Below are 22,864 nucleotides of genomic sequence, written 5' to 3' on the forward strand. Positions count from 1 at the left end.
TTTTTATGTTCTCTTGAGTTTTATTTCTTGAAAAACATTTCTATGAGAATACGAGAGGCTTGTAAGTACAGAAGACAAACACAGTGAAGTGACTTATTTAAGAGTGATACAATAATTTATTCAACAATGAATAAAAATAAAATATATATAATGTACAAAAATATAAAGTGTCGACAGATTTCACATGATTCTTTAGATTGATCTGTACGTACACAAGTCATGAAGCATTCACTGAAGCACCACCAACTCAATTCAATAGTCATTTCAGGCTTAATCCCAACCACACACAAGAGGTGTATGAAACGAGGATACAGTTCCCACACATCAGGCCTCATCAGCCAGTAACATATCAGATACCATCATTGACAGAATGCGTAGAATTCTCTTTTGTTCTTCAGTGTTGATGCCAGAAAGTCTAATTAAGCTCTGTCGCTTTAAAAGTGAAAAGAAATGGGTCGATGCAATGCCAACTGCGACTTATGTGACACAAGAGAAATCCTTACTGCGATGGATCATGGATGCAGAAGGAAAACAATTATGAGTTTTCTTTTCCCAAACTCCCACGCAAACAGTTTCACAGGCATGCAGGCAAATTTATTAATGACTTAAGTTTAGCACTGAAAAAATATTTCAGTTGTTCTACATTAAAGCTCTTCCACACTTGGAAAGCTTTGTCACCCAGGAGGTGGGATGAACTTCCCACTTTCTGCAGCTGAAATTGTATCACATCAACTTTTGCCAATTGCAGCGGATTACAGAATGAACAGAATGTTTGCTGCTTTCCCAAGACGGTCAAAGCTTCCAAGCCTGAAAGGGCATTTAGGGATACTTAGAGAAAACTGGACCTGGCACTAGTCCTAAGCCCTTAGCTCCCCCCACTGCCACACATACACATACACAAACACACACACACACACACACACACATACAGTACAATGTTGGTCAGATATGTCACTTTTAGCATTGCATATTTAAGTTTTCATGACATCCTATAATCTCTTTCATTCATCGCCCTCATTCCTAATTGTGGTTTTTGCTAACAACATACATGAACCACTGAAAATGTCAAGGCACTCTTGATACAACTGAAGACACAAAATTCAGAATCTAAAATACAGCTTGAGTGAAAACAACAAACTCCTAATGTAACAGATAAAGAAAATAAATGAGTGACGGGACAGGTACTGTGAAAAAAACGATAAAACCATTAGTCTCTCAAGACACAACAAAACCAAATAGCAGGGCGACAACATTAAGAAAACCTGGTTAATATACTCTGACTCATCATCTAATCCAATAGTTTAACAGTTTGGATATCTTTATAGAATGTAAGATATCCTAAAATGAGAGTAAAGCGAATGATTTATCTTTAATCGAGCACAATCAGCTTGTATAAAGGCATCTTTATGTCATTTGAGCGATTAGACCCCTTAAACATCAAGTCAATTCTTAAGGTAAGTGTCCTTGTATGCCTTCATTTTCTTCAAATCAAGCAGTGTACATAAATTAACCATGACCAATTCAAGCAGATGCTTAAATGATCAGTGAAGTGCGATGTAACACACACACACACTTAAATCTTCTTTTGGTGTCAGACAGCACAAGCACAACACACACAAACACAGCAAATTGAGTGATTAAATGAGTTTGGTTAGAATAGTTGAGAAATACCTGGACAAAGGTTATTGAAGTTAGACAAAAGTGCTATGTGGAAAAAAAAAAATAACTGGCAGGGTGTTTAGGAAAAGACTTGGCAACATAGTGAGCACAAGAGAAAGTTAATATCAACACTTGAAAATTCATCAACACTGATTCGTATATTGTTGGGAATGTCTGATTTACATAATACAAAGCATTAAAAGTACCAAAATCTGTTTTAAAATCATCACAAAGTAATTTTTAGTGAATGCATAGTATGTCTTGGAGAGTTAACTGTTTTTCCAGCGTACTGTGTGCATCATATTTTTATATGTACAATGGATGCATAATCAAAAGTACGTGTCCTTGCATGGACACAAACAAGAGGAAAAGTTTCCAAAATAGTAACAAATCTCATGAATTCAATACAAATCGGTTTAATCAAATAGAATGTATGCCCCAGTGTAATCATGCTCATGCTAATGCTGTACACAGAGCTAGTAAGACTTTGTAAAGGCCACATGCAGGTTTCAGAACATTAGTCTTATGAACGAGAATCATTTTTGTGGAGTATGCTCAATATCAGGTAGCCATATTAATTTTTGTTGGCATCATTAGGGAAAAAAAACCTGCAAATACCGACCTGTTCAAATCTGTCTACTTTGAAAGGAAGACTGCAAAAATACAATTTGACATCACCGCAAGTTACAAAAAGAGGATTACAAGAACCAGCACAATGAAGGTAGAGTACACACGGAGAGATATGGTCGTACAGTATATAGTGACCTTTAAATGAACCGAGGGCTCCCACTACAGAAGATTATAGTCACTATAGGATCTGTTGACAACCAGAAAGTGGATCACTCAGTCCTGCAGAATCACATTTTGAAGAAAACATTGTCTCCCTAAGATCTATACATGTTTATGAATGGCAGCATTACGTTTGCCTATAATCATTCAGGAAATTAACATTTGAAATAAAACAAAACTGAACAAGGATCTTTGCCGACATATCTTTTTTTTTTTTTTTTTTTTTTACAGCCAATGAGGTTTGGTGTCAATGGGGCAGCCACAGTCACTCATTAACACACAAATGTTGTCAAAGAACTGATAAATGATAACAGTTGAAACAAATCAGTAACTGAATGTTGCAATGCCTCTTCCTGGTGAACTTAAGCCCTCAACGTGCATTAAATGGTGGCTGTCCTGATATAAACCCTTCAACAGTTTGTCGTAAATTTAAACCTGCTGCTTCAAATTCTTCGCTCTGTAGGTTTTCTTCGACTGTGTATAATGACATCATGTATTTATAAAGTGTCTTTCACATATTGTTTCATGTCAACATGCAGTGATTTTTCATCCCGCTCTCTCCTTCCATCTGTTTATAATAACTACACCAAACTGTACTTCATCAAAGTGTGGCTCCCTGTAAACTCTCATGCCGCTCTTGTGATATGTAGGTGAATCTTTTCTGCAACACTTCTGCAGACTTACTTTAATAGTAAAAAAATAAACATATTCGATTAGAGATCAGGTGACAAAAAAGAATCAAGACTAAAAATCCCCTTTGTGCAAACTGAAAAGATTCTGGTATCAACAAAATCTGCTTTCAGCAATACTGCGGGATAATGGAAGACAGTTTACATGGCAGGTGACAATCCTTCAAACAAAATGCAACAGCATTTAGAAACAGCATTTATTTATGTGACAAGCTTGCATAAACATATTCCGCTCTATTTGGAGATGTCTGGCTTCAGGACAAATTTCCATTCTGTAAACTCTTTGGCATCCAGTTGGTACTCTACTGACCGCTGCTCATCCGTGTAAACAAACTTTACCAAGTAACACTCATATAAAACCACGTTCATCCAGTCCTTTGGCTGTCACTGGGTTCCATTTTGCAGTGGGTTTATTGCTATTATGGCCTGCAAAGAAACAAAAATGAATAAATAAATGAAAATCTAGTTTATATTGTGTTCGATGGTTCATCCTATTTACATTTAAAGCAAATCTGGTCATTTAGTCTTATTCAAGAAACAGGTAGTAGAGGGGAAAATAAATAAAACTTTTACATCATTTTAGATGGCATAATATTGTGATATAGATTTTTATGATATGATTTAATTGTTTCTGTTCTGGAAGATTATTGGGTGGTGTTGAAATTTATTTAAAAAAAATGTGAATGGATTCTAAATAGGCAGGAATGTACCTGACAAATCAAGACATTTTTTATAATATGGATCTTAAAATCTATTTATGCCAATCCTTAGTCCTGCTGTTTGAATACTAACATCGTCCTCAGTGGCCACAACAAGAACATATGAAAGGAAATCGGCTCATTTTTAAACAGTATAGCTAGGTCTCAGATGGTTGAATTGAGGTTTGCAAGAGAGGCTTACTTGTTTCAGGTCTTGCTTTTGGCACATCTTGTGAGTGTGTGTCAGTGGGGAGTGTGTGGCTGGTATCTCTGCGCTCTGTCACTACCACTGTCCGCGGTACTGTGGCAGAGAGGACAAGAGGCCTCTGGTTGTGGTACTTGAGACGGTATGTTTCCGTCATACAGTTATCCACATTGAAGTACGTTGTCAGAGAAACCTCTTGAGATGGCACCGCCTGTTCGCCCCTGCACAGTCTTTCCTCACTTTCACATGATGACGGGGTGCTCCTTTCCGGGTCAGAGCCTGACTTGGAGCTTGCATCTGAGAGGGCTCTAAGGCCTGACATGTCAGGCTTCCTGTGAGGACTGACAAACGATGTAGATGAGAGGCGAGGACTTGAGGGAAAGGTCTCTTGAAGCATCCTCGGACGAAACACTGCGTGGCTTGTTTCGCCCTGATGAGGAGGGATGCGCTGGGATGTTCGGAGGTGAGGCGACCCTGTTGTGCCCGGCTGACGCTGATTGTTCAGTTGGAGAGGCTCTGCTGTCACGTTGCTGGGAGGGTGGTACGGTAGAGTCATGTGAGGACACTGGGACTCAGAGGCGACCGACTCACTGTTGCTGGAGCGGTAAGAGTTTTCTCTATCCTCGGGCTCAGAGAGAGCAAGATCGTCGGAGCTGTTCCATTCTGAGCTGCTGGTTTTTGTGATGTGCCTCAGGGCTGTACTTTCTCCAGTGTGCTGCTCACTCTGCCTGTTATCCGAGCTATTGGAGTCCCTCTCTGAAGACGCTGCTTTTCTGGAGGTACTAGAAGTGTACTTTGACTTCCGTCTACAAGAGAGATGTGTTGCACAAAACGATGGAAATCATCACTTTATATTGCAGAGCTTCTATTTATTAGACACGTTCAATATTATTTATTATACAGGCCTCTACCTTGAGCTTGGACTGCACTTTAGATGTGAATGTGAAATTTGGTCATGGTTTTTTCCCTGAGGTTTGGGTTGATGTTTACCTATAAAATGTACAAAGAAAAAAGAAGATCAAAACATGATGACAGCAAAGGAGACTGAATGGAAAATGTAGTAAGATAAACAAAGCTGTTAAGCAGTAGTGTTTTGGAAACGTCTGCTCTATTGAGGGAAGTAGCTTTAAGCATCCTGTAAGTAGTGCTAAAGGTGAGCCCAGTGTATTTTTGTCTTCTGACCTTTCCTTCTCTGCAGACTTAATTTAGGTAGAGCATGTTTAAATGTACCAAACTACTGTTGACAGATCCCTATAAGACAATCTCAATCCAACAAACGAGAAGACGTTTGGCATTAAACAATAAAAGGATCAAGATTAGAACCTAAAAGAGTAAATCAAGTGTTGTGATTAATTATGTGTTTTTTGAGGATTAAGTCAGAAATATGAGGGGAAAAAAATCCAGCAAATTTGCAGATTTTAGACATTTGTCTCAACATGTACATGGACCTTCTCTGAATTACAAGATTTAAGATGGTGTGGACAGCTTTTGGAGGTTGTGAAAGATGAAGCATTATTTAATGGTAGAAAAACCCACAGAAAAACCTACTATTTCAGCAACAAACTGCCATACTCTTAAAAGTAACTCCCCGAAAAAAATGCAAGATGGAGTCTGAATGTGGGGGGAATGTGTCTCTCTTTGTGTCCACAAATATAACAAACACTAGCTTTTAATATCAGAGCTCCATCATTTTATTTTTTTAACTATCCCTTATATTTCCCCCCCCCAAAATTATAAACCATGCAGATATAGATCAGCCACCTACAACAAAGCAAAGTTAATCAATAGTAGAGACCAAATCAGGACACAAGGTGGCAGCAGCAGACGGTTAAATGCCAGTAGACTCTCACAGCAGGATAAACCAGTCAGCACACACGCTCAGAGCAGCATGGTGCTGAATTCCTTCCCTTTAAAAATAGATGTGTCATTTTTTTCTCTGCTGTTGCCCTGAAGAGGTCCATTCAAGGATAAAAGCTGTAGCTGTTGGTTGGAAACACTGGCTCGGGGTGCACATAGCCTTGATAAAGTACGGAGTGCAGTACACTCAAAGTACTGCATGAAACAGGAAGATATTCATGACAATGCCAACAGCCATGTCCAGCTGTGCTATCTGAATGAGCTTTGTGGGATTATCATCAGATTAATGCCTGTGCTTGGCTGACTGGGTGAAGAGGTTAAAGAAACCAATCCAGTCTCATAAACCGACCCAGACATAAATCAATCCTCATTATTCTCACTTTATCAGTATACAGCTCAAAATCCATCTGATACACTTACAGAAATAATGAAAAAGAAAAATAGAGAACAAATCTCCCGCGGAAATGACTGATCTCTTGTGCCTGGAACTCTTGCTGTAAGATATACTGTCTTTAAACAAGTAATGCACTCGAGTGTGTACAGTATATCTTTTTGTTACCAATCTGTTGGCCAGCAGTACTTAATTCTTACGTTTCCTTGTAAATCTATTCTAGGAAGTATCTGCAGAATCAATAAGAGTTGTAAATGCCCCTGAGCAGAGAGGTAGTCTTTTGTGCTCTTCATCAAGTTGTCATTTTCATGTCAGGCTATTTTTGTTGGTGTTCTCATTTCTTCCCTGTTTTATCTTTTTTTAAACACTGGCTTTATGTTTTTTTTTTTTTTTTAAAGTGGATTTGGTTTGAAATTGTATCATACACGTTGTCAGGCCATTACATAATCTAAACAGTACATTTTTACTGCATTTATAACAGTTAAAACACTCAACAATAAAACACTACCAATAGCAAAACTAACCAAGTGGTACAGGACATTTCACACAACCTGCACTCATCACAAGAACACTTGACATCTTCTAGAAATGTGTAATTAAGGTCGAAAATCTTGGAACTTACCATTGTGTGAAGGTGAGGACATTACACTTGATTTGGCATCGCCCCCTTTTTGGTGCAGCTGACTAAAAAAATAAAACACTTGAATTATTCTAAGCATGTTTTCAATCAATCATGTTTTCATGAGTTGGTTTTTAGAACAAACCTTCTTGGTCTTGGAGGCAATGGGTTAATTATAAATGGCTCATAGCACCAATGAAAAAATCTTTAAGAAAGGCAGAAACAAATGCATCTCGTATTCAACGTCTCATTGAGTCCACCTGGGACTTTTTACTATTATTCTAAGCACTCTGGTTTTAAAAGTGTACTGCCCAATATAGTTGTTAAGTTAAATTTGGGTTTCTTATCATTGTAACTAGACAACATATATTAAATGAAGAGCAGAGCAGTATAACATCTATTGTCTAGTTCAACATCATCGTGGTTCCTTAAAGTATAATGAAAGAAAAGTATAAGAAATTTAAAATTCTGGGATATAACTAATGATCCTTTTGATAATTATAACTCACTGATTATTTATATACTCTTGGAGAAAGCCTTTCAAGTAAATTTCAAGCCTCTAAAAATTTGGAATGAAATACAAAGACTTTATTAAAATCTAAGTTGAGTGTCTCATGATGAATCTAAAACAATATGTAAAAAGACATTTAAATACCTATTTCGTAAAAAGCAGCTTATTTGTCTGTGTACATCATTTCTCAGAACTGTTTTAGGTTTTCTTCTTGTGTTTAGATTGACTTCTGCCTGGCTCCACACACACGTATGTATGTAGCTATGGACATTCAGTGTTGTCCAACTTCTTATTTTTAAGCCATCTGATTCAGACTCACAGGAGGAAGTCAAAGCCCTGCAAATTAAAGATATTTGTTTGGATCTGTCACTGAACGGTGAGTATTAAAATGCTTTGCTTTCCATAAAAGCTCTAAACAGGGTAGAAGGCAAACACATAATACTATTGCAATGCTAAATGATGATGGCTCAGCTTAGTAGCTTATGCTAGTGCCGTAATTTTATGGTACTAAACTCCCTTTGCAAAATGTTCAACAACCTTCAACAAAAAATATTCACAACAGTCTGCACTAAACCTCCGCAGCTGAAAATAGTTAACTAGTAGATACGCAACACACTTTTGTAAATAAACACCAATGGATGTAATTTATTGTCATAACCACTCCCAATTCATATCCAATATCAGCAAAGCATACAGAACATACATGACACTTTTTTTAAAAATTGGGTTTAGAAACATTCTAAGGATACTACCGTAAGTATTTTGAAGTAAGACTCTAAAACACTCACAACACTATTTGGGTTATGGCTTTCCATAGATGAAATGTATAACATAAACAAATAACCTTTGTATATCCCAACAATGACTTTCAGAACATTTAGGAAAACATTTGTAGGTAGATTTAGCAATTTAGCTGTCTACAACAGTACTACTGTAGCTGTGAAATGTTGACTACAGCCACCGATGAAATGTCTTCCTTACTCAATTAGGGAGAGAAAAATCGGGGGATGGTTCCCCTATAATGCTAAGAAATACTAAACAGTTGTTTCTTACCTTTGCAAATGTGCCTCTGGAGTTGATCTCTGGTTTGCAACAAAGCAATCAACACCAGGTGAGTCTGGGTTGGTGGAGCCACTGCTGAGTCTATCACTGCTCTCATAGCCAGACTCTGTCCTTTGGATGGTCCAGGTATCACTACGCAGCAGTGTCTTTGGCCCACCCTTAAGTCTGCTGCTCCTTTGTTGGTTAGCCCTGCTCTCCGACTCTACAGAACTGTGGCTCTCCGTCTCATGCCTATGTTCGTCCTCATAAATAGTCATTAAACACTTCTGCTTCCGATCTTCTCTGGTTCGTGCATATTCCCGCTCACGGTCTCGACTAGGTTCACTGTGCACTCTTTCCTGGGGTGAAGGTTTACTATGCCGCGGGCTGTCATTTTGCTGTTGACGACGCTGCTCCAGTTCGTTCAGTACAGTGTCCACATTTAACACTTCCCGAATGGGTCTCCAGGTAGACTTGGATTTATTGTGACTTCCTTCACTTTCACCTTTTTCCAACTGCTCCTGGCAGCTGTCCGGATCATAGCGACTTGGAGACGTGTTGTTCTTTCTGCTGTGCCCAGCACTTTGAGTACCAAGGGAGTTTCCTCGTGGCTCATGAGATCCTCTGCTGGGATGGTTTGATGACTTCTCAGTGCGTGGATGGGTTTTTGATTTTTGGTCCAAAGGAGGCCTTGGTCCATTTTCTGGGGATAAAGATCTTGCATGTGTCATCTCTAAAGAGAGTGGACAAAGATAATTTGTAGAAAGGCTACTTAGAACATGCTCTGACCTACATCAACACCGACTTGCCCCTAAATGCATTGTTTTGCGTCTGTACAATCAGAGTTTGTCTTTAGCATAAGATGAAGACACGCTCCTGTACCTTTGTGTTGTGACGGGTCCATTCTCCGATGCCCTCTATCCTTTTTTGATGTTTCGCTTGTCCTCTTTACATTTTCTGTGAAAGGCTCCTGGAACTTCTTAGGACTGCCAAGGGGATGTTTCACTGAGAAAAAAACAAAACACAAATTGGCAGATGAGTAGTTGCTGAAAACATTGAGGTAATTGCACTCTAAATTAAGTAAACTTTTCTGACTGGTGACATTGGTGAAGCAAGTAGTAAATGATTGTCTTTTGGTTCTACATTCCCTTCAGTTAAGAAAGCATCATTGGGTTTAGACCACTTAATACCATTCTGCAGGACTGGGGATATGCCTTAACCACCTCCAGGGTCAGTGGGGGACCCAGGTCTCTGGCACCCTTATTTTGGAGGTCATGAGCTGAAAAGTGTGGGAACCCCTGCTCTAGCTCATTGTTGCCTGTGTTTACACAACGGTCCTAAGACATGAAGATTAGGCAAATATGACCACTAACATGTGAAAAACTCCACCAATCAGAAATTTTCAGTGCTGCTTTCGACAGGATAAAATAAATGAGAAACTTTATTAATCCTGAAGAAGGATATTGTGTTAGGTTGCTCCAACATAACAGTACACAAATAGAGTAATGCAGAAGAGCATCAGGAATAACAAAAGGGCATTGAATGTAAAATTATATTTTGGAAAGTACTTTGAGGGGTTAATAAAGTCACCAGAACTGTATTTAGACTCTGGTCCCTCAGGGGGACTTCTGTCTCTCCCACAGACCATATGGAAAGTTCCTGTTGTGGAAACGCATTCTAACAGTCTACCCAGCAAGGTGACTCATACTCTTCCTCTGTTATTAATTACTTATTGCAGTACAATATAATCCTTATTTTTCTTTGGACTCTTACTTTGCATCTTTGCTGCAAACAGGGCAAGAGACAAAAATAAAAACCTTTAGACAGATTCCAGCGGATCATTAGCTTAAAATACACTACTGCTGCCACATTTGCCAACCCTGTGGCGTATTTTGAACTCTGCATAAAACAGGCCACTGTGAAAAACAGATATGCTGTGAACATCTGCCACCAAAATCAGCACATTCACCCCACGGTTTCACAGTCTTTAAATTTCTGTAAACACATGTAGATAAATGCGTGAATACATGTGAAGGTGAAACACATGTATTTTACAACATAGGTGAGTAAAAGTGGTGATACTGTTATTCCCAGCCCAAGTGTGATGACAGTGCAGGAAGAGCCAGTTATTTTCACAAATTGAAGTCGTAAGAATGGATCAACAATCACAAACATCTCCGCTTTGACTCTGTACAGCAGAGCATTATTCTAGTGCAGAACAAAACCCTTCCTTAAAGGAGTTTAATAAGAATCATTTCATTAAATATTGCAAAAAAAACAACTAGATAATTAGAAATTGACCCATTTCACTTAAAGACAAACAAAAAAGAATAACTTACACATATTTCCATATAAACAAGAGTCCAGTCCCATGCCAGTCAAAGAGCCTGGGTAACACACCACAGGAAAACAATCCATCTAAAGGGGCAACAGCGCCATTGCCAAAATACCAAGTAGATAAATTAATGGATGCTAACATTGGAAAAGTCTAAGGGAGGAGTGAGGACTATGGAGTGCGCTTGGCCGCAGGAGTAGGGATTAGGGAGGGAGGCGTGGGTGGTAATCTGCGTGCAACAGAGACATCATCCTCATGTCAAGTTCAAGCCAGCACACAGGGCAGGACAATCTTTCTACTTACGGTTTAATGGCACTCTCTAAATCCCAATTCAAACCATAACTGAAACTTGACTGATTTAGTTTGTTGTCATTTGTACTGACGGTTTTTGAGGTTTGATTTTATTTGTTGTTACTCAAAGAGTGTTCAGATGCTGTAATAGATTTTGAATTCATGAAAAATGAATTGTTGGCTAAACTGTATGCATTTAATTGGAGAGTCAAGATTGACGGCTAATATTTTATACTGTTACACACAGAACACAGTTTGTGTGCAACTGTCACAGTTTCGCGTTTTATACCTTCACCTTCTTTGGTTAATCTGGACCAAGTTAATATTTATTTTTGTAATGTTTCAAGTCATTCTGTTGAATTGATGGTTTCTAGTTGGTGGTAGAATGCAAGTAAAAAATGTTTATAACAATTGCGTCTCTTGCTATAAGCTCAATAGTTATGCTATACAGTAAAGCTAAGACGGCTTATTTACTGTTTAAACTACAGAAAACTAATACACACAGCTGGAAGGCTACTGGCTAAGACTCCTAGTTAACTACCAGTTAAAATATATTGACTTTTACATTCAAGTATAAGGGTATAATGGAGCTGTATAAGTCTCCCATATTGTTTAAAATAGGAGTAAAGGGTTTTTAAAACCCCTAATAATAATGTATATCCTGTATTTGCAAAGATGCTTGAATTCACGTCCACAGTTAGGAGTGCTGATAACTGGAGGATGTTCTTACCTGTTGTGTCACCATTCACTTGGGCTTTGTACCGAGGACACATAGTGGTTTGTCTAGGTGCATCTTCATTAGAAACTGGAGAGCCTTCAGGATTGGTGTAAAATAAAAGAAGAGGCTGGAAATGTCCCCTGATACATTTAGAAGCAACATCTTTCCATTTGGACCCAATCTGAGCAAGAGGAAAGCATGATTTAGCAGCATGTAACACATGGTATCAGATAATAGACATATGAACTGGAATATATCTGATTCATAACAGAGCTCCTGACCTCTTTTACAGTAGCATCATCAAAAAACATCCATTTTGAAGATTTGGTATGATAGGCAAAGGCTGAGTAATGTTTACTGGAAAAGCAGATCATCCCCACCAGATGTAGCTCACTCCGTTTGGCATTTTCATCAGTGACCCGGTTGAACAGCTGAAAGAAGGCAAATTGAAACAAGTTTGATATCCGTATATATCTCGCTGACTTATACAAAATATTATCTGTTTGGTTCTGATAGTTTTTGTTTTTGATACTTATTTTTAGAGCAACTCTGTAGGAACACAACTGGTAACCCTCCTATTACCCCTAAGTACTCCAGATAATCAAGGGTGTCAAAATTCTCCTCATCTACAATTTGAATTATTTCAATGTAATTAATAGAATATTTATTTGAATTAGCCTAATAAACAGCTTGTCAGGAATATCAGGTTAAGTGAGGGGTGAAACCAATAATTGCGCATGTAGATATAATCTGTCATGATTTGGTTTTGTATTTGACTTTCCCTGTTTTATCCCAGTGTTGCTGTTTTTTCCCTTGTGTGTTAATGTTCCCTAGTGTTGCTGGTTTTTCCCTTGTGTTTCCTAGTTTTGTCTTCAGTGTTTTCTGTTTTCTGTTCTAGTGTGTTTTGTTAGATTCTTGAGTTCTGGGTGTCTTTAGTGTTTCATGATTTAGTTCGTAGTTGTCCTCAGTGTTTCTTGTATTCCTGCCTCTGTGTGTTTCCCTCCAGTGTTGATTGCACTGATTGTCTTCACCTTTGTCTTGTTAGTCTCACCTGTGTCTGATTACCCCCCATGTCTATTTAGTCTCTGTGTTTCTTCCATTCCGTGTCAGTTCATTGTATATTGTAAGTTGCCGGTGTTGTTTGTCGCATGTTGGAGTGTCAGTGTTTCCTAGTGTTTCTCAGTGCTTGTCAATTTTTGGATTTTCTTAGTTTGGACATTTTGATAGAGAGTTTTAGATTTTGCCTTTTTGTTTAAGTAAATAGTTTCATTAGTTTATTCCGCACTTGGGTTGTTTTTCCAACCGTTCGTGACAATAATCATTTTCATGGTACTTTCAGACTCTTAAATATCAAGGGGAGAGCAACATTTTCCAAAACAAAGACTTCAGGGAAGCAGGAGGATTTAAAGTACTGTTAAACATGTTTCTGTTGTTTTTCTGTCACCTCCACTCAAAGAGTGATCATAGTGTCTACAACATTGTTGTTGCACAGGGACAGGTAGGTGGTGGGTAAAAAGATAAAAAAGTACTATGAGGGTTTTCTATCCAGCTTTGGAAATTGATGATTGAGGCTCCAGGTTCTTTTTAATATATATTTTTTTAATTTGGATCTCAAATGTCCACACCCTTAATGGCAAGGCTCGCCTCAGCTCTTACCCCACACAGGTTCAAACGTGGGCCAAGCGACCGAATGACGTCATCTGTAAGATCAGACTGCTCAGCGTCCCATACAAATCCAATTGTGACAATCTCTGGACAGTTCATGAGCACACGGCGGATCTTGATACTTTGACCACAGTTGCTCTGCAAAAAAAGAAAAGAAAATGTCCATAAAAACATAAACATACAAATCAAATAAAAATTCTGCTGAGAGTTTCTTTAAATGAGAAATATATATACAGTACATTTGGGAAAACCAAATACATAATATAGTCTAAATATCCATGTCAAATCACCGCCCACGTTAATCTTAGAATTGAAGCAAGGCGTAACAGTCATCTTATGTACAACAATCTGCCATAAAATGTGTATAATCCAGCTTTTGAGTTTCCTCCCCTTCCTCAACCTGCATGTTTAAAAATCATGTTTTTTCAATCCCTGCAAGCGGCTGCGTTGTAGTGGTTTGTCATAAGGATTAAGGCCCGCCCCAGCTTCAGCTCTTTGCCTCTTGGTAAGTTAACCGAAGGTTTGATAGTCAGCATTTCAAAGATGGCAACCGCCACTAATAAAACTTTCAATACAGCCCTTCAGAGACCAATTGGTAACTTCATTTGGGCTTCGTCCATTATAATTTACAATGCATTAAATATCTATGTTTTAAACACATTAAGGTGTAGGTAGTGTGTTTTAAGTTGTTTGAAGATGTATTTTGATTCATCTTTTGGTGATGGTCAAATGTTCCCCTACCTCCAGTCATTACTATATGAGAAAGAAGACTTATCTGCTGGACTGATCTTATACTGTAGAAGCTGAACCCACTGAGATATAAATCTTTTACACAGCTTACAGATCTTTTATGTTCAAGTATCAGTTACAAATAAATGAGTAAGTTTCCCCACATGTCTGAGTGATAGGTCGTGGCTTTATTGCCTTCTCACTGCCACATGTTCTATTCAAAACTGAAATAAAACTCTTTAAACATATCACTCCAAGAAGTCATAGTAACAAACTTCAAATGTGGAAAAGAACCAGGCAGCATGCACAGCGCTATCATGCAGTCTGTACTCCTGCTCACAGCTTGTGGGAGAATCATTAGTTAAAGGGAGAGAGCACTAAGCTTCACCAAAAGGATGCACACTGAAGATAAAGACAGCATTAGAAAATACAGATGAGAGAAACCATGGATATGGCCTTAATGCTATTTATATCCTAACAGTAGTCTGGCACCGTCTCCTGCCGACCGCTTCAAGTGCAGTGTCACAGCAGAAAGTACAGAGTGTACTCTGCATTGCTGCTAGGATAATTCTCGTTCCAAATTTAAAATAGCGTTCTGACTGTCAACTAAATTATTCATTGGTAGCTGACTTGAATCAATCAGCATTAGGTCATGGTTGAATTCAGACAGATGTTTTGACAACTGCAGCACAACTGGGAAATGTATTGAGCCATACATTTTTAAAGAGGTCTCTCATTTTATCGAGAAAACGGTCACATAGAAACAAATGAAAATGACAAATCAATCACATACCGGGCAGCTTCGGAGGTCCCCTGTGTTGTTTGCTGCCTGCAACAATTCTCCAAACATGTCTGACCTGAGCCGCTCGCTCTTCCCCATAATGCGATCAACCTGTTGGCTGTGCAGAAGAACAGAGACAGTGTGGGACGTAGATACATAAGATGATTCATATTCTTATTATATGTGTTCACTCAGTGATTACATTCCACAGCTACAATTGTTTTTGTTTTCGGTTTCTGACATGCATTGAAAAATCTATTTGAAATGTCGTACATTTTTTAATAATCATGATCACTTTCTTGGTAAAGTAATTTAATGCATTACAATAAAATATAAATAGAAAAGTTGTTTTAAGAAACACGATTCAGTTGCTGGAAATTCCTCAGTCGAGGTGGCAGATGGCTCGCTTTTAAAAATCGGAGAACAGCTGACTGTAATCTAAAAAGCAGCATCATTTCAATATCGGTATTTGTTAAACCCAATCAGTGTCATCAAGATTACAAAAAGAACTGTGAATAGAAGATTTGCGATGATTTACAGATCATATGAGCTTTGACCGTGTACATCAGGAGCTGCTGTTTTGATCTTACTTAGAGGCGCCAGAGGTTTTTAATCAATTTGGGTTTGTTTTTTTCTATAATGGTAGTTACTGTAAGGCATGTTGCTAAGAAGGCCGCCATCACTATAAAGCGCTGGGGGAAACACGCAATTGGTATCCTGTGTGGAATAGCATTAAATGCCATACGTCTATCAAATGAATATAGAAAACATTCCTGTTATTTGATGTTTTTTGATTTCCTCAGCTGCGTTCAGATTCTGATTTATATTTGGACTTCATGTTAAAAAGTCCAATCAAAGGTAACAATTAGCTAGAACAACTGTTCGGAATCACCTGTGGTCAAAGCAGTACTCATATCTCCTGTAAAAGTACTTGTTACTGTGAAACTTTGCAGAGAAAAATAGAAGCAAAGACTCTCAGATAGTGTGAATCACTTCAGCAGTGACACACAGTAAACATACCTTCATAGAAATAATCTGCTCACTGATGGACTGGTTCCCATTTGAAGGTCATAAAGAGGCGTCAGTTTTAAATCTAATTATGAAAGTCTGTTTCATAACCAGTTTCAACCTCATCTCAATACAATACATTAGAATTATTTAGAACAGCTGTACACATCTAGAACAAGTTCAAAATGAATAAAAAGGTTTGTTTTGACGCTCTGCAGCTTCTTCACAATTCTAACTAATACTTTTTACAGTATGCAGTTGATTCTCCTTCTCCTGCTTTCTTTGTCAAGACTGTTTCAAACACCTGCGTGAGCTGAGCATGCATGGAGCACTTGTTGACAGAAGAAAACAGAAGCCCAACATTTGAACTCAAAGGCGACTAAACATTATTTGGGCAGCGTTATAATTTGAGGAACTTTTACGGTCGTTAACTATTATGAATGTTTATGTTGTTTGTAGCTACAATGGGAAAATCCCCAATATTTGTAGAGACCCATGTTACTATGGGTCAGCAGCAGCGAGGAAACCGATCTAAGATGCTGAAAACTGCAATCAAATAATTATCTGGTAACCTTCTTTAATGCTCTGACATTTAAATCAGGATTAGCACTCTGGCCTCATTTTTGTTTCCCAAAAATTTTAAGCCGTGGCAGAAAATCAAGTACTTACCATAAAGCAGTGGTTGAGACGTAATGTACGAGTTCTGTGAAGGGATGTGGGTCTGAAGATGCACCACAGCAGCGACACACGAACTGTTAAAGGAAGATGGACATTCATTAACATATTAGTTTACCTGTGGATTTTAGGAAATGGCCGTCTACCAGTTATTAACCCCAACTTACATTTAGTGAGAGCAGCTGTTTGCTTTTATCATTCCACTCACAATAAAAAAAAATATATTAATAAAATGCAGTTCCTTCCTTTACGCTAATACCAGTATACTACTGATTTATCCAGTCAGTATTCAAAAAGTCTTAGTTACCTGCTCATAAAGCATCATTGCAAACTTCTGATGGGTGATGCAGGATTTGGATGAACAAGAGTCAGTTGCAGCGTCTGAAACGATGTGCAAATGAATCCGCTCCAGGATGTTCTCCTGACAAATCAAAGACAGAAAGAGCAGAGCCAGTCAGTGCAAATAGTGAGTACATGCAAAGCCACACAACACAGCACCAGTGAACATTTAGAAACAATAACTGAAAAACTTTCAGACCTTCAAAATAAAGCTCAATCCTATAACAATTATTAAACATCAAAGAAACTTGCAATATCTGATTTATTTAAAGTATTTAAACTAAAAAATTGTTCCCTTTTTTAATCTGAAGCTTGTGAGGTGAAGTCAGATTTAACTACTGTCTCTTTTTTGTTACCATGAGCTCTATCTAAGTAACACATACCATCATAAGGGACTATAAGAGAACATTAGATGATCTAGGCACAACACAAGATATGAAAAACAAAACTCAGCCAAATAGAAGACATGATCCACTAAATCCAATATGCACACCAAGGGTTTAAAAAGCAATATGCCAATATCCCTGTATATAATTTACATACATCTAATTAAAATGTGAATTAAACTAAGCCTGGTCATTTTTTGCAGGAGCCTCTGCTTCTTTTGAACCTTCAGTGTCACAGAGGAAGAAGCACCATAACATTATTAAACACACAGTGAACCCTAAAAAGGTCTTCTATTGAATATAACTTGCGTGTCAACCTACAAAGCATTCAGCAGCATCATCCATCAGGCCGAGCTGGAAGCGTTGTTCATCTTTGAAAGTTTCCGCGAGAGCGTTCCGCAGGCTGTCGGACGGAAGCACTCGCTCTCGACTCTGCTGAAACTGGCTGAAGATGCTCTAGGAAAGAGAGACCAGTATTAGTTTCAGCTCAGAAACTGGAACACCATTTGCAAGTGACCCTACTGTGACATCCAAATGTGTCAGATATATACAGTATATGCATCCTCACTATCAAAGAATGAAAAAAGGTTGAGCTCAACGTGTAGAACACATCTCACCTTCAAAGCACAAAATATGCAGGAATCACCGAGACAGAAGTGACCCGAGAGCTGCCTCAAACTCCTCCGGAAAATGTCCAGCTGCCAAAGCACCTGTGAGGGTTTAACAACAGCACACCATCAAAAACGGATCTCAAACTAAAAGGGATTTATTTCCATTAACAAGTTTCAGGTGCTACATGAAGACGGAGGTCTACGACACCCACTGAAAATCAACCACATTCTGCAGCTATTCTCAGCTTTAATTCATCGTTTGTTTTAGCTTATTCTGTGGGTTCATGTCTTGGCTGAGTCCCAGCGTGCCTTACCAACAAACACATAAAATAAACATGCCCAGCTCACACACGCCATTGATACATTTCCAAATGAAAGAGTTTTTTTTTTTTAAATCTTACAAGCCAGAGACTGATATTTCATTCAGGAGTATTCTGCAAGATGCCAAAATAACAATGCAACCACACTGCTGGTTCTGCTGAATGAAGTTATGTTTGGATGTTTCCGTCAGTTATTCATATTTTCAGAAATAACCAGAAAGGTTGCAGTAGTTTTTAAAAAAAAGCTATTTCAGAGCTGGTAGCAAACAGTTCTCACCTGAACAGCGCTGTTCAGGAAGCAGCTATTTTGGCCGGGCTCGTTCAGCAGGCCTTTGGTGAGCGCGAGGGACAGCATGCTCCCAGGCTGGTAGGATTTCTTCAGGCCTCCTCCAGGTCTTTTGAACATCTTCACCCATGCCATTGAGTTAGAGCCTGCAACTGATAAATAAATAAAAACCATTTGGTTCTGACATGACTTGTGTGTGGTGTTTTACTGGGATGCTTGTCTTTGCTCATTTCACACTAAAACATATGAAACTTCTACAATAACCTGTTACAGCTTTCAATTTACAATCTGTGAAAAAATAAGTCAGTGAAAAAAAGAAGAACTCTGACACGGTAATTTAAACATTAGGAAGGCCCAACAAGGGACAAGAGTTGGAAATGAGCAATAGCTAAACTCTGATCTTCATGTTCATCTGTGAAACACAACCCCTGAAAAAATAATCTGCAAAGAGTGTCTATCATATAAGAATAATCTCTTACACAAGGCATTGCCATTGAGTAGCTTTGGTGACAGTTCCCCTCTTGGTTCTAATCCAGAGCTAAAGCTAGGTTCAAGCTTTGCAATAGCAGAAAAACAAGAAAGACAAATGTTTTTAAGGAAATGATTACACATATTATAAGACTTTTGGATTTTCTGGGTACGAATAATTGGAACTCCTTTGGGTTTTACTTTTGTAATATGTAACTGAGATAGAATAAGATCTTTAATTCAGATTCTATTAGATTAGAATTATTAGATTAGATTATTAGAATTAGATCTTTAATCTATGAATATGAGTCCATGAAGACATGAGTTTATACAAACAAAAATAATATTTCATTTAAAGCTCACATATTATGCTCAATACATTTTATGTTTTTTATGTTTCAGTGTCTCTCTATTGACTTCCCAAATTATGAGAAAAGTCCATCCTCTCCATCTTTTGCCAGGTCCACTTTTCATAAAACGTGTGCTCAAACAGGCTGTTTGGAGATTATCCCCCTCATGACATCACAAAGAGCAGTAACCCCTCCCCCATTTAGGTAACACTCCCACAGCTGGGTGTTTGTTCTGCCCGCTGAGTCTGCCTTTCCACGGTAAACCATAAGGCATAGTGCAAGAAAGCCCCAGCCATCCAAGCCCATCTTGGAGGGGCGTGGTCAGACACAGCTAACTTATATTTAAAGCTACAGATACAGAAACAGCCTGTTCTGAGCAGGGCTGAAATAGAGGGGTGTATACAGTAGGCCTGGTAAAATACAGGATCAGAGTGGATTTTCAACAAGAAACTTCACACACACTTCTTTGGGACCTCTGAGACTTATTTAAAGTGGTTGAAAATTAGCATAATATGTGACCTTTAAAAAATCTGAAACAGTCAAAATGGTTTTATTTATGAAATCTAAACAGTACTATTATTTAGTGAATACAAATTTTCCACAAAAATGTTAACTTACCTCAAAAGTAAAAATGTTACTTTTACCCATTTAAAAATGTCATTAACATGCATTCATGTGAAACCTGTTGGATTTTCCACACACTATTTTTCATCCGATTTGAAATGTGATTATTACGGCATGGCTCTATGATGGTAATCATAAACAACCCTGGATGAAAATGTAATTCGACTTGGAAAGCTTTTCATTACATCACTGATCCAAATGACTGATTTGGTTGGACTCCAGATGAATCATGTTATCTACCTTCTCCAGAGTTTGGGGGAGACTTGCTGCGGCTGGACATGCTGGGAGGTGGGAGCTGGTGCGTTGGTCTGGCCATGGGCTCCATCCATTTCATCCCCACGCTCCTCCTGAGCGGTTAGTGGAAAGCATGGTCAGGATCAGCCACAGGGCAGCCTCAGTGATGTGCTACTGGACATTGAATGGCAACCGGACAATATCTGAGGATTGGACAGTTGGGAAGAGGTAAATTATAAATTAATTTCTGCACAGTGAAAGTCCACAGTGCCTCTTTGAAGGCTCAAAATAAGTACAGCCATTTAATGCTTAAAAAAGGAACACATGGCCTACATCCTCACATGCTCACAAATAAAAACCCAGCTTCATCACTAATCTTTTCCCGTATTATATAAAAAACGTCAAGTGGCAGTAAACACACAAAGGCCCAACTGGGGACACGAGTTGGAAATTAGCAATAGCTATGTACTCTTTATGCAGCACATCAGTTTCATGCTTTGTATTGAAACAAATATTAAATTGCATTGTCCCTATTAAATAAAAAAATTCAATTCAACAGCAGACAAACCCTTATTTACAATTATTATCATTTTCATGCCAGAAACAGTTCATACTGTTGTTACGTCTTTACTTTTGCCTCCTCAGCAGTCTGCTCGTGACCAGCAGACATGCTACAGCAAGAATACAACTTCACTGTTTTTTTCTCTCAGAGAAAGATCACAAGCAGTATAATTTTGACAAACAACAATTACAGAAAAAAAATAAAAATTTGCATCACTTATAGAGTGGTAGATTAAATCTGTTTTGGAGTTTGCTTCATCTCTGATTGAAAGAAAAACACAAGAAAGCAAGGAGCAAAAAAGTACAAATACACTGATTTTTATTTACAGCTTTTTATCCCTACTTGTCTTTAATGAAATCTTGCATGGGGCTCTAACTTTTATATTGTAGAGTTCAACTTTCATCCAGAGCATTTTATTTTCTTCTTATTTCAATGCAAAAATGTCTTTGTTAATGTGGTGCACATTGACTATTGCTGCATTAGACTATTACAGCAGTGTAATCCTGATCTGATGCTGCTCCAGTTTGTTTACATGTGTGTTTTTTCATATGTAGAAAGATTAACAAGTTTTTAAATAAAAATCTGCAATAGGGAAAAGATATTGAGCATCAACAGCATCTTGTCTTTTCGACACTAAATAAACATTAAAGACAAACATACAACACAACATACATGTTAACCAGAATAACAACCCATTACCACCACCAAAACAAGAATTCAAAGTAACCTGAAGCCTGTGAAACACAGTGACATGTGCAAGCACTACACATCAGCTTTTTTTTAATCCTCATGTGATGCTGTTCTTGTTTGCTACATAGGGGAGTATTTTTTTTTAAACAAGGTCATTATATCACAATAACCTCTGCATAAATACTCCGACGTTTTTATTATGCATCATTATATTCCAAGCCATTTTCTGTGTCAGTGCCCACATGTGTTTATCTGCACCAACCTTACACCATGTGATGCTCGTATAGGCCTATATACAGTCAACATAAGCGCCCATCTTTGCAGCAGGGTTCACAAAAGGGACACAAATAAGGTAGAGGACGTGGTTTTATGACCACCCTGTGTTTTTTCTGCGTTCAAAAAAAAAAAAAAAATCCCCCTAAAAGCTTCGACGAGCGCTCTCCCACTGTACCACCATGCTGCAGCCTCACAGTGAACTGTGCATGGGAACAGCGCCCGGTCAGCTACAGTAGCATAAATATGCCGCAACTTGCATTCACGCATGGACAAAACAAGTGCTCTGCCGACTCACCTTAAAAGGGAAGCGGATACAAGCCCGCTCGCCTCCAATGTAGGCGCAGGGCAGTCCAGCTGTCAACCGCGCTAAATCCCAACACTCCTCTCCGAATCCTGCGAGCAAAAACCGGCTACAAAGGACTGCAGATATGTCCAGACGCATACATCGCACTGTGTGCCATAGCGCTGCGCTCCTACAATCCCTCCGACACGCACACAGGAGGCGACACCAGACTGTGTTTGCTGCTACACAAGCCGGTCTGGACAGTGATAATTTGGTGAAAATTCGTCCCCTTTCCGTACGATCGGGGGCCAGTGGTGGCCTGTGCCAGAATGTCCGAGTCGGATTAGTGATGTTGTGAGACTTGAGAGGTCAAACTCCGCCCCTAGTGTCGCCTCAAGTGCACTGCTGCTGTATAGCGATCTTCAATCCCTGCATGGCAAACTGTGTGCTGGCGGAAGGTCAGACTTCCAACTTGTTATGATGATGAGAGAAGACGTCACATGACTGCACTGGTTTCATAATCATGCAGCACTGAGGGGACTAAACCCTGCTTTTTTTTTTCTTTTCCTTTTTGTGTGTGTGCTCCCACTTAAATGTCAGACTACACAACAAAATACTGTTTTTAGGCTATTTTGAATAAAGTAAAATACCAAATGTGTAAATATGTCACAATTACCTGAACAAGGAGTTGTCCTGCCTTCATCCTCTTAACAATTTATTTTACTTCCTTTTCTTTCTTTTTTTTCATCAAATAGCATTACAAATATAACAAAT

At 38.5% G+C, this 22,864-nt stretch overlaps 1 protein-coding gene across 2 annotated transcripts; it reads right to left on the reverse strand.

Annotated features, from left to right (window-relative positions):
* Nucleotides 1-18: 18 nt before the first annotated feature.
* Nucleotides 19-22,558, reverse strand: usp53b (ubiquitin specific peptidase 53b). 2 transcript variants are annotated; one of them, XM_065957825.1, is made up of 17 exons: nucleotides 22,103-22,558; nucleotides 20,286-20,482; nucleotides 18,595-18,755; nucleotides 18,004-18,096; nucleotides 17,708-17,842; nucleotides 16,969-17,082; nucleotides 16,656-16,738; nucleotides 14,991-15,096; nucleotides 13,460-13,606; nucleotides 12,085-12,234; nucleotides 11,816-11,984; nucleotides 9,342-9,464; nucleotides 8,472-9,162; nucleotides 6,911-6,972; nucleotides 4,952-5,030; nucleotides 4,038-4,846; nucleotides 19-3,563 (listed from the first exon to the last, which is right to left on the reverse strand). In XM_065957825.1, exons 2-17 carry the CDS (start codon nucleotides 20,377-20,379, stop codon nucleotides 3,487-3,489), a joined length of 3,093 nt encoding a protein of 1,030 aa, XP_065813897.1. In that variant the 5' UTR covers nucleotides 20,380-20,482; nucleotides 22,103-22,558; the 3' UTR covers nucleotides 19-3,486. The 2 variants fall into 2 exon arrangements, with proteins under 2 accessions (XP_065813897.1, XP_020499497.2); XM_020643841.3 differs by having other exon boundaries at nucleotides 8,472-9,192; nucleotides 22,103-22,557.
* Between the last annotated feature and the right edge of the window lie 306 nt (nucleotides 22,559-22,864).

The sequence above is a fragment of the Labrus bergylta genome, chromosome 1 (genome assembly GCF_963930695.1).
Source record: "Labrus bergylta chromosome 1, fLabBer1.1, whole genome shotgun sequence".
In the NCBI taxonomy this organism is placed as follows: domain Eukaryota; kingdom Metazoa; phylum Chordata; class Actinopteri; order Labriformes; family Labridae; genus Labrus; species Labrus bergylta.